Source organism: Anthonomus grandis, chromosome 8, assembly GCF_022605725.1.
Source record: "Anthonomus grandis grandis chromosome 8, icAntGran1.3, whole genome shotgun sequence".
NCBI lineage: Eukaryota > Metazoa > Arthropoda > Insecta > Coleoptera > Curculionidae > Anthonomus > Anthonomus grandis.
The window spans coordinates 12,100,881-12,118,232 of NC_065553.1; the positions used below are offsets into that span (position 1 = coordinate 12,100,881).

The window sequence follows — 17,352 nt, forward strand, 5'->3', positions numbered from 1 at the left end:
GAATGTCTCGGTTGTCGAAAGAGGTTTAAAAGGAAGCACCAGATGAACATACATAAATGTCCCGTACTCGCCAGACATAATATTAATTATTTTTAGTTGTTGTTTTATTAAAATATATTTGTTGTTAAAGAAAACAAGTTTTATTGCCAAAGTTTACTGATGAACCAACGAAAACTAAAAACATCTTGTGTGAATAAGAGTATAATGTTTATTTAAACTTTTGGCTTAAGCCCCAATGTGATGCTATTTCTTAAGACTTAAAGACCATTTGTTCTTTTAAATGCACAATACATTCTTCAGATCACAAAGTCTTTAACTAAAGGGTATTTTAATGATATTTATATACCATATATCTAAAAATTTAGTTAAAAAATATAATAAAATTAAGTATTTTGTCTTATCAGCTTCAAAGTTTGACTCATGTACTAAATTCATTGAGCTAGTTAATAAGTTTATGAGGTATTTAGACAGTTAAAATAAATTACTTTTTGAATACCGTTACTCAAAAACTAATCACAGTCGTTTAGACAAATTACTGGAAAGTATTTTCAATAAACTATTTTACATTAATTCAAAGAAAAAAAGGTAAATAAAAAAATCTTCTGAGATTGCTGAAGCCACTGATCAAAAACATCTGTTTGATTGTTTTTAATCATTAAAACTAAATGTTGACGCTAAACGATGATGATGAGTTATCTCATCGAAATGCATAAATCTTAAAGCAAGAAAATATTTTCCTTATTAACCATTTATTCTACTACCAAAAAGGACTTCTTCAATTAAAAAAAAAAGTTATTTAATAAATAAATAAATTTAGTAAATAATAAATCAGTTTCCTAAAGAATTAATTACTTATAACAGATATTTGCAAGTGAATTATTGATAAAGTAGTTAGAAATCCTATCAGTTATGGTTATGTACATTTTATGGAATTAAACATTTATGTCACATATACCGGGCACAGTAACGATATAATAGGCTCACATTTTTTTTGTCACGAATATGTATCTAAGCCATGATTCTGCTCAATTTACATTAAAAAAAATCTGAAATTTGACTTACTGCAGCTCTTACGCGTCTTTCTAAGTTTTTCTTTAAAATATCCCCAAATAAAAAAAATTTAGTGGGGTAAGATCAGGTGGTCTTGCTGGCCATCTAATTGGAGCATCGGTGCCTAATCAATTTTCACCAAATTGTTTAAATAATTTGAGACATCCTAGTGTTATGTGCCGGTGTTCCATCTTGCTGGAATATTATGCGATTAAAGATTAAAGGAAGTTCATCGAGTACATTTTCATTTTAATTTTAGAGAACATGTAAATATCTTTGTCCTATACATCCTGCAATATAAAAGGGCCAATTATTTTTTTTCCAAGTACACTCAACCACACGTTAAACTCAAATCGTTCTTGAAAACCACTTTCTCTCATAATTCTGGGATTTTTTCGCGACCATTATCGTGTATTATTTTGATAAAATATTGTCGGGTTTGTGAATCTCGTAAACCTTCTTTTCGTATTTTGTATTTGTAGTGTTTAAATTTATACTTTTTTAAAAGTGAGCTATCTCATGAGTCACTTCTATTTTACTTTGTATTTCTCTCAGCAAAATTGTTGGATTAATTTAAACATTTACTTCTTGTTTCTTCGCTTCGAATAAACCAGTTTTGGGGGTGCTTCGAGTCTCCCAAAATAAAATATTCAATTTTTCGCTTTGCCAATAAATAATTTAAATGTAAACATTTCAACGACGGATAAATATTTTGACATTAAAAATGCTATTTGCTATGAAACTAATAGTTTTTAATTTGTTTTATTTTATAGCCTAGTAAGTTTAAATTTTGCCGCCACGTCAAGAAGGCTCTAAACCAACATAATTCCACATAATTTATTAGGCAACCCACCATACGAGAATCCTTAAGCTCAGTTCATACGCTTGCCAAGCTAGAAACGCGAATTGCGGATCAAGCTTCTACTGTCTGATTTTTACGTATCTTATAGTAATTTAAAAACAAAACAATTGGAGCATTAGTATTAAAATTATCATTATTATAAAGGAGTCTTTAAAAAAAAATGTTATTGCCCTATTTTTTAAAGTGAACTTGTAATTAGGGATTCAAAACAATTCTCTAATAGTATGTGACTTTACCTTACATAAGATAATTGAAAGTGCTATGACATAATTTTAAGTTAAGTTCGGAAAACAAGCTCAGTTCATTTAAATTTTGTTAAAATATATCAACAGACCTATAAAGCTCTTTGATGGCGTTACTAAATAATATCTTAATCTAATGAATTGTGGAGAAATTCTGAAATAATTTATTGAACTTGAACATGTTGATGACTTAAGGAATACATTATTTTCTTAAAACTATCAATCCGATAAGCTTATATAGGGTAATAACCTAAAGAAGTCATTACATTTAGCAATTACATTCCTATAAAAACACCATGAGCACCATGCAGCATCATCCTGGATCAATAAAAAATAGACAAATATAAATATAATCTATGTCCTCAATCTATTTACGTTAGATATTGGTCATCCAAATAAGAGTTTTTCAAAGCTCGTGATATTTGTGAACTTTTGCTTTAGTTTTTCTGTGTATTATTTTTGTCTGGTTTTTTGGTACTGTGTGTCCAAGTAGGTAGAGTTGGTTAGCCCATACAGTAAAGTAGTTTTGTAAAACAAACTAGTAAGTTATAAAATACCTTATAAACCTTTCCATATAGTAAACATATGCCATTTCTTTAAATTTTAGCTTATTTAGACAGAAATATATTATACAGTTGTCCAAAGTGCCAGAAGATCTATAGGCTTAAAAAAAGCAGAGACCGTCATATCAAATTCGAATGTGGTATCAAACACGGCAGTTTCCCTTGCTCCTACTGCCCCTACGTGTGTAAAAGAAGTGATAATCTGAGAAAGCACATTGTATCGGTTCATTTTAAACATATTAATGTTTTTGTTTAAAAAAAAATTATTATATTTTTTTTGTAAGTTGGCATAAAATAAGAGATAATATCAAACATTAAGATATTCAACCATGTCAAGTTAAAAACATCACTTTTTTAGGCAATTGAGTTCAAATAATTATTTTAGCTTATGAGAGAACATTTCAATCCAGCAAAACCAGCCGAATTTGGTATCAGCAAAATCAGACGCTTAACTATTAGGATAAACAATATCTTTATACATTAGCATTACCGGACATGACTCAAATGTAAATTACATTCTAAAAGCGAGATCACGATAATGAACATGATGGCCACCAATTTTTTGAAATGAGAAAACTGGTTGGAAAATTGTTATTTATGGAATATAAGTGATAAATATATGCAAACGAAATAATTGTTTATAAACAATGCAATGTTTTTTCTTAATTATGATTTGTATTTGATTCATAAACATTTTTCAGTTATTTGTTAGTAAATATATCAAGTACTGAGCTGATATATCGATACGAAAATTATTTAGCAGTAATAATTTTGTTTATATAATCTATTTTATTGTTTAAAATATATTTTGAAATTTTGTGCTCTATTTTATAATTATTAGAGAGAATAAAAAAAAACATTTGTCTACAGTTCTTTTATTGGTTTGAAAAAATTAGACATTTTACCGGTGATTTTAAAGGTTAGTCGACCTGTAAGCAGAAAACAAAATCTCTTATTTTCTTGAGAGCGTGTGGTTTTTAAGAATATACAGACACAGACACAGATTAAAAAAAAAATTAGAGAACCAAAGAAGAATAAGAAGCTGCAGAGAAATAGAAATTACAAGCTAGACACGACATATTTAACCTATACAAAAAAATAAAAGAGGTAACTGAAACCGAGAAAAAGTGACAAGTTATGACAAATCATAGACAAATGGAACAACTATCATTGACAAACATGATCTGAAAGACAGGTCGAAGCCAGTATGACTTGGATTTTTGAAGGTCAAAGACCCGTGCTCACGAAATAGCATTAAAACAAATAAAAAACAAAAAAACAGTGAGACCAGGCAACATAGAGGTTGAATTTCTAAAGCTGTTGGATGATGAAGGAATAGCTGGCATTACCGACATCTTCGAACGAATCTATACTTCTGGAAATATCCTCGAAAAATGGCTGCAATCAGAATTTATAGAGTTGCCAAATGCAAAGAACTGATAGGCACTCTTTGGAATTCAAGTCCTAATGCAGAAATACAAAGACGTCAACTGTGATGCATACGCATCTGTGATGTATGTATATGTCTCATCGATCATGAAAAACCATTTGATCGTATTCAATATCATAAAATAATTAATATCCTGGAATTATTGCTTGGACGATTAAGATATCAGATTAATTTCAAATCACTACTGAAATCAGACAGCATGCTTAAGAGTTGATGGAGAATGAACGGAACAGGTGAAAATACAACGTAAGGCCAGGGATGTGTCCTCTGGCCTTTGGTATTCAACTTATATTCCGAAAAAACCTTCAACGAAGCCCTTAACACAGTACTTATACTGAATAATAGACTGAATAATATTTGATACTTTTACTCTGCAAACGTTAATGGACCATATAGCGAGGTACAGTAAAAAATATGGTTTTATTATCAATTTAAAGAAAACAAAACAAATGACCTTAAGCAAAAGAGATATAAACATCACCTAGACGTTGATGGAACTCGAATTGAAAGTTTTTAACAATATTGCTAAGTATTAAGATAGAAAGGACGGTATTTTTTATGTAAATATTTTTATTTATTTATCTAATTGTTTGACATACTGAGCTACAGAATTATCAGTTCTATATAGTATGATTACATTGAGACACCAAACAAAGATATTATGTAACTATACAAACAAAAAGACTAAAGGCATTACAGTAGCTGGGGATCAAGTAAAACGAAAATTATAGACAAACATAAATATACACATAGTCAATAAATTCGTAAAATGAAGGAGTAATTAGCTAAAAATTAGAACAATTAGGCTAAGACATTCTTCTTTTAAGGCTTGCTGTGGACGAAACAAATATATTACAGTCTGAGAAAAAGACTGTGATTGTACTTGTGACTAAGTCTGTTGATAAATGCAGTCTGACCATGTTATGCTTTCCAAAATAGGGTGCTATGTCTAGTCATTCTTGATGAACCTCTTAGTTCTGACTGACTCCAATAGAATATCGCAATCCACTGCACCCTTTAAAAGTTTTACCAGGACGCTATATACATGGCGTCTTTCCTTCTCTCTTCCAAGCTTTTAATACCACACAAAAGAAGCTTGGTATTGTAGGGTCCCCGGAAGGAAAATGAGGCCAAGTAGTTCAGAAATTTGCTTTGAACCCTTTCCAACCTCTGCTTGTGAACTGTATAATTGGCTGAATAAGAGGAGCAGTACTCTACGAACCAAGATGTAATACAGGGATGTTATTGCCTTGGTACCCTGAATTTGTCCTGGTATTTCTCTTGATAAATACCAGCATTCTAAGCCCTCTTGCTATAATGTTGTCAATATGCTGATTGAAGGTTCAGATCTGACTGAAACATTTACTCCTATGTCAAGAATTGAGTCCGCGTACTTTAAATGGCAATATTGTTCATGGAGTAAATGTTTAAGATTGGGTTTCGAGATTTATAAAAACTGATAGATTTGCATTTGGACACATTAATATTAATACCATTTAGGAAATATCAGAAAACAAAGCCATGAAGATCTGGTTGAAGCTTATCGTTCACATTATCAATGGTAATACAAAATTTTAAGTCATCTGCATAATGAACTTTAGAAAACTTGAAGAAAATGAATTGGGCCAATCTGAAATCCTTGTGGCACTCCAGAGGTCACGTTTACATTTTTTAATAGGTAACCGCATTCTTTAACCCTTTGTTGTCGTTGGTTAAGGTACGATTCTATCCACATTAAATAACTACCGGACATTCCAATCATATGCAGTTTTTTGATCAGTCGCTACTGATCAAAAAAGGTCAAGCAGACTGTCGAACGCTTTACATAGATCAGTATAAGTTGAATCAACTTGATTTTGTTCCTCTACTTCAGAAACTAGACAGTCAAATCTTTTCTGCTTTATTGTAAAGCATAAACTTCTGGATACTCACAGAAGCCACCACTAAAAATCTAGAAGCATTTGAGATGCGGATGAATAGAAGAATGATCAGAATACCATGGACAGCTCATATTACAAACGTAGAAGTACTAAGAAGAAAAAAAGATCCAGAAGGCACGTACACCATTAAACACAGAAAACTAGAATACCTGAGAGAACAAAATAGCTATGAGAACTTAAAATCAATACTCTCCACTGCAAACCATTCCTCTTATTTCAGATTTTTTATTAAACCAAACATTTGTCCTTGATCTTAAAATCATAGCGTATCTGGTATTATACATAAGGCTGCCCAAAGAAATCCTTAAGCAATATCATTTTTATGCTTTTTTCCCTAGATTTAACATCTAAAACTCATAGTAAATAAATAAAGATGTTAGCAAAACTGCATATTACAGTGTTACATTTATATCACATACATACACGTTAACCCGCGAGGTAATGGAGCAATTCAAGTGTTTTTTAGGGAAATTCAAGCCGAAAAGTTCTATGAATATGATTCCGCAAATGATTTTCAGTTTAATAGTTTCCTGGTAGCCCGGATTTAAATCCTTTGGACTATTACTCGTAAGGACATATGAAGAGTTTAGAGTATGCAGAGAAATAATGTACAAGAGCTGAAGTGGTTTGGTAAACTTAATAACAAACTAAGGATCTAAATAACAATTCGGATATTGGGAAAGCCATATTCATAAAACATTTTTAACTCGAATTTACCTGAAGAACACGTAGTGAAATGTCCCTTACATGGCGGTACATCTGTATTCAATAATTTATGGAGTGAATCTCATATTCTTAACTCATATTCGTAAACCCTGTTAACAAACTAATTGTGAGAATGTTGAGCTTGCATGTCAAGTTATCTAAGGGTGACATCTTCAAAGACTCATTCACCGAACTCGCAAATTCTGTCATTCAGCAACTTATGTCAAGCGATATCCTTCTCATAAATTAAAACTAAAGTACTTTTTTTGTAGGCATTGTACGCGCTGACAGTTTTCAATGCACCGGGTGCTCAAAAAAATACAAAACTAAGGGCAGTCTCACCAGACATATGCGCATCGAATGTGGAAAAGAGAAAAATGAGGTGTGCAGTCACTGTAACAAACGCTTTTATTATAAGCAAGAGTTGCAAACTCATTTCTTCAGCAAACATGTTGAACACTCAAAGTTTAATATTTTCTAAATCAATTGTTTTTTATTTAGAGGTTAGTATTTGGTAAAATTAAAATACAGCTTTTGGTGTGTTAATCATTACTGATTGTATAGTTATTATAATTAGATGTATAAACAATAAGGTTTGTTGTCTTATTTTTTGCAGCAATAATTATTAACATTATAATTGACTTTTTTTGCTGTGGTTGATCAAAATGCACAATTCTCTCAATTTATAAAACAATCTAGCAAATTATTTAATTTCCTATTTCAATCCATTGCTTTTAATTGTTATCTTATTGTATAATATAAACATATGAAAACTATGCTTATAGCCTTTTTTTTTAGATAAAAATAAAGCAAATGAAACCGCCAAAGTTACTCCTGCTAAAGAATCTATATCAAATGATAAGGAGCCTAATAATACAGACAAACAACCGGAACCAACCACAAGTGGTGCTACAAACCAAACAGAACCTGAAGAAGCACAAAAAAACTATACTGCTGATAAGAACATAACTGATTCCGAAGAAATAATGGACGTCTCCCACGAGGAACCGGAATATGTTGCTAACCAAAAACATTCTGATCAAATATTAGACTTAAATGAAATCGAAGATGCCGAATTCCTCGATGACGCAGACATAATCGATATGGGTCATTTCGATTCGATATTATCGAACCAAGATCCCGATTATCGCGAAGGAGACATATTTTGCGATGTCTGCAACACAGGGTTTCGCCACTTGTCTTCGTTGCGATACCATAAGAAGCATCGTGTGTGTCTCAAGCCGAAAAGGGGTAAGTTGTATAGTACAGGGTTTTATTGGGCCATCTGATGGAGCCAAAATCTGATAAATTTAAAGTTCAGTTGAATGTTTATAGCTTTTTCAGTTCAGATGCTAGTCATATCTTGTAGGTTTCAATTCAAGTATATCCTCATTTGGTAATGCCAGTATTTCTTTTTTCTTAAGTGATACAATTCATAATCGTTTGGTTTATCTAAAGATGAAAAAATTTTTATAGTCTTTCAGACTTTAAGAATCAATATTTCTAATCTCTGCTATCACATAACTGGGGATTGAAAGATGTATAAGACAGATTTCCAGGTAGTGGAAAAAATCAGGGTTAGCCTAGTTCCACTAAAAATGTTTCTTTAGGCTAACTTCTTTAGACATTTCTTCACTACCACTGCATAGGAATAAAGCAAAATTTCGTTAGACTCATTTGCTGTTCTATTTTTTAAAATAACTTAAATTAGTGTTCTGATTCCTTGCACTTGTTACATACAACTCATTCGTCTATTTTATTGTCGCTTCTTAGGGTTCTTGAAAGTCGGGGACTACAACGATCATATATGTTGAATTTTTTATTATACCGTATTTGTAAATTTCGTATTATGCCACATTTGGCATATCGTCGGCTTACTTTCAAAACGTCCTAAGTCAGTTCAGGCTAATTGTACCCGAGTGATGAAAAACGTGTATGAACCACCTTATATCAGTTTTGTAAACTGATTTTTTATTAACCAATAATTATAATTCATTTTTCTGTAAATGGTCGTATTTACTTTTTTTAATTAATAATTGATTTTCATAATGAGAAACTATAACATCAATCCCTTGACTTTTTTTTAATGCGACCCAATCATCGTCAAAATTCAGTTTGTAGTAAAGCTTTCGATCAGGTCTGTATTGTATGGCACACAAATCATTAACAGTATAATCTCCTGTTTTATATTCAGAACGAATGGAAGAGTGATACTTTAGTACAGCAACATTTTTTAAATATTCATCTTAATAGGATCGTGGATTTAAACAAGCCGTTTTAGAAGCGGAAATATACTTATGCGAATTAATTTCTCTATTACGAATTTTCCATGCAATTGTGGAGTGCATGTTGTCACACTTGCCAAGTAATTCTAAGGAATAATTATTCCCTTGCCTATTTGTAGATGCAAAAATGCGTTTGATATCAGATTCTCCAAGGTAAAATTATGAACCACCAATTTTTAATGCCTGTTGCCTGTTAGACAAAGAAGAATTGATTGGAGATCTATCGTGAAAAAAAGCCGAGCATTACTTTTATCTGATGATGTTTCATCACGTGCTCTATCTTTTTTAGAAATGTGGCAATTTTATACCTGCTCATTGACGTTTTCAGCCTTATATGACACACATCGATCACATTGATCTTTTCTACAAAATGCAGAAATCTTTGACGCATGCCATTGTGATGCAACGACATCGAAGGTTTCACGATCGTCTGATAGATCTTCACTATATTCAATTTAAAGTTTTAAATTTTGTTTGACCAGTAAAAATCAGACCTAGAAGGTTTTAAAAGTAAGCCGACGATATGTAAAAAATAATGTAAATCACATCATTGGTTGTTAACGTTAGCGATGTTTTGTCCCTGTCTTATGATCTTCCCAGGTCATTCTTTTTATACTTATTCGCTACTGATCTTTGTCGTGTTTTCTGACCTAGAGGTAGCAACATTTCGACACATGAAGATCGTGTATTTTGGTTGATCATTACTATCGTTACCGAATTTTGCAATGTCGTCTTACCATTGTCTTTATTTTTTTTTAATATGGACGTCATACGTTGGAATAACACTTAATAATCTTCAAATAATTAAAATTCGTCCTTAAAGAAGTCTTGTTAGTAAATTTGAAAAGCAAACTGACCTATTTTGTAAATGATACTTAAGGCTTATTTGAAATACTAAAAAGCTTCAATTCATGCTAGTAATTATTATGGTTCAGAATATATGTTTTTGTCAGTTTTTGATAAATTGTCTTTGATTGTTTTCATTCCTCTTCTCATCATTTAATTAATGAATGCTCTTTCTTCTTATAGATGAAGCTAAAGAGTTAAAATGCCCTGTATGTAGCAAAGTATTTGCTACCAACACTGGTTTAAACTATCATGTCAGACGTAAAGTTTGTGAACAAGTGGAAGAAGAAAAAGGTATGTTAAATGAAATTTCCTTACAAAGATTTTAAAGGGACAATAACTGCTACTTGCGGTCACGCTAATGCTCACTCGAGTTATTTTCTCAAACCTAAATGTTGGTTAAAAATATTTAAACAGTTTACAATTGAAATATTTGTTTGTGATTTTTTAGAGGACGAAATAATTAAATGTGAAAACTGCGACACCGTTTTTAGACATAAGACCTCTCTTAACTACCACTTAAACCATAAAGTATGCCTAAAACCAAAGAAAGGTAAATATCTACTGTCGTTTTCAACAAATCAGTAAATTCAATAAATTTGCAGAGGAAGTTGAACCAAAACCTTTGCAATGCGAGCAATGTGAAAAGATATTTTCGACTACATCGGCACTTTCCTACCATGTAAAGCATAACGTATGCGCTCCAAAAGAACCTAAAGAACCAAAAAGTTAGTACCATTTATTGCTTTGGTAGTTTATTATTAATATCATTAAATTTTAGTGGAAGAAGAAAAAGAATGCCAATTTTGTAATGCTACGTTTAGGCACTACAATTCTTTACGTTACCATTTAAACCACAAAGTATGCCTGAAGCCCAAGATCGGTAATACTTATTTAAACTTAACTTTAGATAAATATAATAAAAATAATATTTATTATAGAGAAAACTGAGCCTAAAGTACTGCAATGTGAAAAGTGTGAAAAAGTTTTTACAAGTAATTCATCTCTAGACTACCATATGAAGAGGAAGGTTTGCGAGCAACAAAAGCCAATTATTCAGGGTAATTTACTATTCAAGGATATTAAAGAATTATTATTTTAAACTGTTTTTTTAGGTCCACCATTTATTTGCGATATTTGCAGTACCTCTTTCGAATTGCGTCAGACTTGGTATGCGCATATTCAAAGACAAGCATGCAAGAAGTACCCAGAACGGTACATGCAAGAAAGAGAGTGGGAAATAAGCGTTAAAATTGAACCTGATTTATCCGATCAGGACGTATAAAATATTGAATTTGGTATTTTCAGGCAGGTTATTAGTTTTTGACATATTTGTTAGGTTGTTTTAAGCCATGGTAATTTTAAATTTAATTAGGGGTAAAATTATTTATTACTGGAGGGCTTTTCAAAAAATTAGATATTAATAGCAAAAAAGGTGCAATATATACTATATCTTATTTAAAAATAAATAATCTTCTTTTGTTTTTGTGTTAATCTATATGGCACCATGTGTGTTTCACAAAAAAAAAATGTTTAAATTGAAACCAAAATAGTAGTACAGTAAATCTGTCATTTCAATTGGGGAAAACATAATTGACAAACGGATCGTATTTACTTCCTATGACTTTGGAGAGCTGCATGGATAGCAAAGACTTTTTAAAAAACCTAAAGTGTTTTTGTATTTAATTTTTTACCAGAACTGTTAGGTTTGAAATATGTCATAGACCACTTAAAAAATATGTTTTTCACGACACTTGTTTGCCTGATACCGATGAGCCTAATAAAAAATATAAACTCTGGAACAAGATTTTTTTTCAAAAACTAGAGGGTGACAACTTTTTGCTTTAAGCTATTCACCAGTTCTCCTAATATTAATGAAGTAAAATAGCGTCGGTTCTATTAAAAAAAGACAGGTTTATTGGACTGAGTAGTTTAAGATTTGTTTAAATTTATTGCCATGTATTGTGCTAGTACCCATAATAATAAGAATATTGTATAATACCTTTTAGGTAGTAATTTTTGACTATTATATATAAACAAGTAATATAGAATATTGTGTGATTGTGAAAAACTATTATATAGTATATTAATTATATCTGCATTTTTAGCTTATAGAAAATGTTGTAATAGAAATGTAATAAAAACAGTCGACATAGTATAAAAAAATAATTTTTATTACTATCAGGTGTATCAAAAACCTGAGATTACTGAGCCTCTATGAATATCGTTTATTATATAATGAATCTAAGTAATTTTCCTTTTTTTAGGTTCAACATGCACTATAAAAAAGGAAACTGATGCAACGATATTTTATCCAGATGCGATGGACTATAATCTGATATTTAAGTGTCATTTATGCACATACGTGGCACGAAAGAGTATGAAACTAAATGACCATTTAAAAAATTTTCATAAGCTACGCTACTATGTTAAGGATGGAGTATATCTTAATTTATAAATAAAATACATAGTAACAGTTGTTTTTAAATTATTGTCTTATTTTAAATATTTATCAAGAGGTAAGATAAAAATCTGATTTGGGGAAGAGAAAATAAATCTATTAAGGTTAATTATATTGTACGAAATTAAGTTTGTTTGACTAAAAAATGTGCTATTTCATATATATGAATAAATTTAATATAATGTACACGACTGGCTTACTTAGGTCTTGGGTGCCGAAATCACTGTACTAAATTGCAATAATAAATCAAATTCTTGATCCAAACTAGATGAAGAGAAGTTCAAATTAGCCGATCGTGTATACAATTCTAAAGCTTATTAAGATACATTGAAAATGTCTTCCTCATTTTAGTTTTTTTTTGTTCTTGAAATAGATCATTGTTTATTTAGATTGTCTATTTTAGACGCGGCATCCTATTGAATTATTTATTTCTAAAACCTACATCTATATTGAAGAATTAGCCAGTTAAAAAAAAAGATTTTTTAATAACTTTCACAAATATATACTATATAATATACTTGCCACAAGAAAGGGAAGTTACAGGTATAGATAGTGAATTTCAAGTTACGTCACATTCAAATAGTGATATGATCTCAGTTTTCCAAATGACAAAGAATATAATTTCGTAAATTTTCAACAAAAATTAAATAGCAGACAGTGTTGTCTACTGATGATTTAAAGCTCATACAACCGAGTAAGGTTAACTGATCCTCGCAGAAAGTAAATTTGCCAATCGTCCGATGTTCTGAGGCGATTTATGTGAGAAATGGTCCCTTGAACATCGTCACAAACTGGAAAAATCCTTAATATACCACGGTAAGAACGATGTCCAAAATTGCATTTATGCCAAATCAAAATCAAATTGCAGAAACTTTGTGTCTTTGAGTCTATCTATAGATCTTATAGTATCTGTAGAACTTCTCTGGACTAGATCTAAATGAATCCCTGGTCACTGGCATAACGTGTTAAGTTCACATCTACCCAAGACACTTGCTCATTATTGGTCAATGTGCTGAAAATATTTTTCACCTCACTGTGGTAGGCTTGAACTTTTTAGCTATTTGTGGTAAAGATCACAGTTTTGCCAAGTTGAAAATTTCGATTTTTGAGAGGAGCGTAAAGGGCTAAGACATAATGTAGCCCCTGCTTATTGACTTAAGAGCACAACATATTTACATCAGCTGTCAATATATGTGATAAAGTTGTTTCAAATATTTACTGATTTTATATTTCTTGATAAAACTAAGTGCAAATAAAAGTCTCAGGTAAATATTTATTACATATTTATAACTGTAGGAGTTTTAGTGTGATTAGTAGCTGCATCTGTTTTTGCACGGTATGTAGACCCTCAAGAATTTTTATATATAATAAAGTAAATTATTATTGTAGGCTCCACCAAATTTCTAACTTTAGTCTCAGAAATTACTCCATCGGTCTGCCATCAGTGCAATAAAGTCTACAAACACAGACACACACTGACACGTCATTTACGGTACGAGTGTAATAAGAAACCAATGTTTTCCTGCATTTACTGCAACTACGCTGCAAGGAGGAAGTATATTTTATTGGAGCATGTCAGGGGATCCCATAAGGATGAATTTTCAAACTTTTCCCTCAATATTTATAAATTTTTGTATCCGGATTATGATAAAATGTAGCTAAAAAGAGCTATAGAATTAATTTAAAAAACAGCAGGGAATAGGAATTTAAGTTAAACGTAGGATAGCAGTAACTAATAATAGACCTATTATTATGAAAGAGTAATTTTAGAGATTACAGGGTGGGTCATTATAATATATGCACCTAACTTGCTCTGAAAGTAAGCGAGGTACGGAAAAACGTTTGAAACCCGTTGTTCATGATAGAGGGGGACTGTCGAGGTCAGTTTGACCTTGATGTGTTTTTTCAAGATCTTATCAAGGTCAGAGTAATTTTTTTTTTATGGTTACCTCTATTTTTTGTAGTGGATTCGAAAAGAGCGAGAAATTTTACCTTTGTAATTATATTTTAAACGTTGTTATCGTAACCTTGAGGTCAAATTATAAAAAGTTGTTTATTTATGTTTCTGTATTAATTAAACATTTTAAAAAATACTTCAGCAGGTAGATCAATCACAAGTGTTTAAATAATCTTAACCATTTTGACCTTGAGGTCAATTTTAAAGGTCATTTTCAGGTTCTAGTGATAATAGTTAACAGTTAACAGTTTTTTTATAATTTGACCTTTTCAAGGCTACAAAGTTTGAAATATTTCTTTAAAAGTAAAATTTTTTCTTCTTTAAAAGCTCTTTTCGAATCCGCTACAAAAATAGGACTTCCCATTTAAAAAAAAACTGTGTCCTTGAATTGACTTTGATAAACGACCTTAAGGTCAAACTGACATCTATAAATACATGTCCCTAACCTAAACAACTTTGGTCTCAAATATTTTTCTGTATCTCACTTACTTTTGGAGATATGAACGACTTAGCGGATATAATGAACGTGCTCTTTAGTAGGGTTTATGTTTTACTCTTACCACAACATGCTCAAAATCTTAATTTTTTTCTGTTACTTAAGATAGTTACCACTGTAAATTCTAAATGTAAACCTAAGCCAAAGAAGCCCAAATAAAATTTTAAAGCCCTGTTATTACCTAAGTCTGTATTTATAACTATCAATCTAAAATAAAATCTTAAGGATTCATAATTCTCCAAGTTAATAAGCGTTTTGACTTTTAACTTAGAGTTTCATTAGGACAGTGAATTTATATTATGGGAAGAATTTATATGAGAAGACCGCTTAACAAATCGATTTCAAAATAGATTTAACAATAGAAAATAATTTTTTTTTAATAACCTCTTTGGAAGTTATAAATTAATTTCAACAGTCAATATATAAATTATCAGTAGTTAAGCTGACTATCACATTCTCTTGTATCACTGAACTGACGAGACCCAAAAAGATCAAAACGGGTTGTCAGTTTTATTCTGTGCTGTATTGTACCACATTAGCGTTGGAGTATTCACTGTTCAATTACTGAGTCTTTATTTTCCCATTTTAACTGCTAAATGATTCAAATAGAATATTATCACCTAAAATGTATATAGGTAGTATTGACTTTTGGCTAAAACTACTGATATTTAAGCCAAATCTAGTCTTTAAAAGTGCCATTGATTTATTATATTTAGACTGTACGTAACTTATATACTATTTATTTTTTAAGATAAAATTTTACTTTCGTGTTTTTAATTATTAAGGATTATAAGACGGTATACAAGAAATATTTTTACAACCGTGCCATGACTGTAATAAGCCAAAAGTTTGAATTTATTAAAAATTAGTCTAGGAATATTTATACAAGCCAAAACTGTAGTGTTACATAAAGGTAGATTAATATTATTTAAATAAATGGGTTTTCGTGTGTTTTTTTTGTTTTTATTTAATCCTGTTGGGGATTGGATATAATTTAGTTGAAGACCACTATACTTTTTAAACCTAATAGTAAAAAAGTACATGTATATAAAAAAAAGTAGTAAGGAGCTAATTCAGCAGATAGACCAACACATTATTCACAACTTATTTAAAAATGTTACCAATTTTTATAACAACTAAAAAAATCTGTCACAACATACTTAACACACTACCTTGATGTGGCAATTTCATATTAGTTATAGGTCATAATATATATTTATATGTATATTATTTTAAACATTACGGAAATTGTAATTTTCCAATCAAAGAGTACTATATGTATATTGCTGAAAATAGCCTTGAAAATGGTAATGCGTAATTAATGGAAATAGGAAAATATAATTTTCAGAAGGTGATACAATTGAAATACAATTTTTCTAGATTCACCAGGTTTACTTGACCTGACACACCCATAAAACCAAGTAAAATAAGTTTTAAATAAAAAATCTGATTTTATAGTGTATTCCTTCTGAAATTTTTTTGAATACCAATGATTTTTCTGAGATAAATATAACCAAATTACTTTAGTACCGATACACTGATAATCATTTATATCTGTAAAATATTACGATATTTTCCTTTTTTGCCTTTATAATGTTTTAATTGTGTTATTTGAATTACCTTAATCCTTAGTTTTATTCAAGGTTCTAAATAAATATGTTTTGTAGGCATTTCGTACAAATTCGTAGCATCCAAAATGCGACCTAGCAAGTACCAAATGGATTACCGAGGAAGATTCCCTTGCGACAAGTGTGGAAATTCTTACAAGCAAAAAACCCATTTGATACGACACTTAAATTTCGAATGTGGAATCGAGCCTAAATTCACGTGTGTCTGTGGTAAAAAGTTCAAGCAGAGGAGTAATTACAATACGCATTTTAGGACCGTACATCAATATAATACGGACGTAACTTATACGTAGGAAAAGTGCGCAAACCACCGAAGTTTTTGTTACTTAAGTTATAACAATCTTAAAATTTGCCAAGATAATTTTAATTGCAATGTATTTTAAATTTTTACTAGGACTCATGCTTTTAAAATTCTGAACTAATATTTGTATCAAACTAATAACAAACAATTGGTTTTTAGTCCTTGTACCATTCTAAGCATGATAATTATAGCATCTAATGTATGTTCGACATGGTGATGATATAATATTGCATAGAAAGTTTGTATGTCACCTGTGGTGATGACCGACGTAGTATTGAGGTTAGAAAGACTTACATATATTAAGAAATGATTTTAGATAGGATACTCTAACAATCTATGGCATTCACTTGATACACATGTTGAAATGGTAATAATTTTTGTATAGTTGTGAACACAACCATCAGGTTTAATTGTTTTTGGTTTCTACCCCTCTTTATTTTTAAATTATGGGCTTAATTATCTGTAACTGCTTTTTTTCGATACTAAGTAATTTCAAAGGGTAAATATTCATTCACTATGGGCTTTATGTCTTATTTTTCAGCCATTATTTGACATATAAATTAATT

At 30.6% G+C, this 17,352-nt stretch overlaps 1 protein-coding gene across 1 annotated transcript in view; it reads left to right on the plus strand.

Annotated features, from left to right (window-relative positions):
* Positions 1–11,415, plus strand: part of LOC126739549 (modifier of mdg4) — a 110,976-nt gene extending 99,561 nt beyond the window's left edge. The window contains exons 5-11 of the mRNA XM_050445296.1: positions 7,611–8,063; positions 10,127–10,237; positions 10,395–10,496; positions 10,549–10,671; positions 10,725–10,826; positions 10,885–11,004; positions 11,059–11,415. Coding sequence (XP_050301253.1) covers positions 7,611–8,063; positions 10,127–10,237; positions 10,395–10,496; positions 10,549–10,671; positions 10,725–10,826; positions 10,885–11,004; positions 11,059–11,228 — 1,181 coding nt within the window. The 3' untranslated portion in view covers positions 11,229–11,415. The remainder of the gene's footprint in view (positions 1–7,610; positions 8,064–10,126; positions 10,238–10,394; positions 10,497–10,548; positions 10,672–10,724; positions 10,827–10,884; positions 11,005–11,058) is intronic.
* Positions 11,416–17,352: the final 5,937 nt, after the last annotated feature.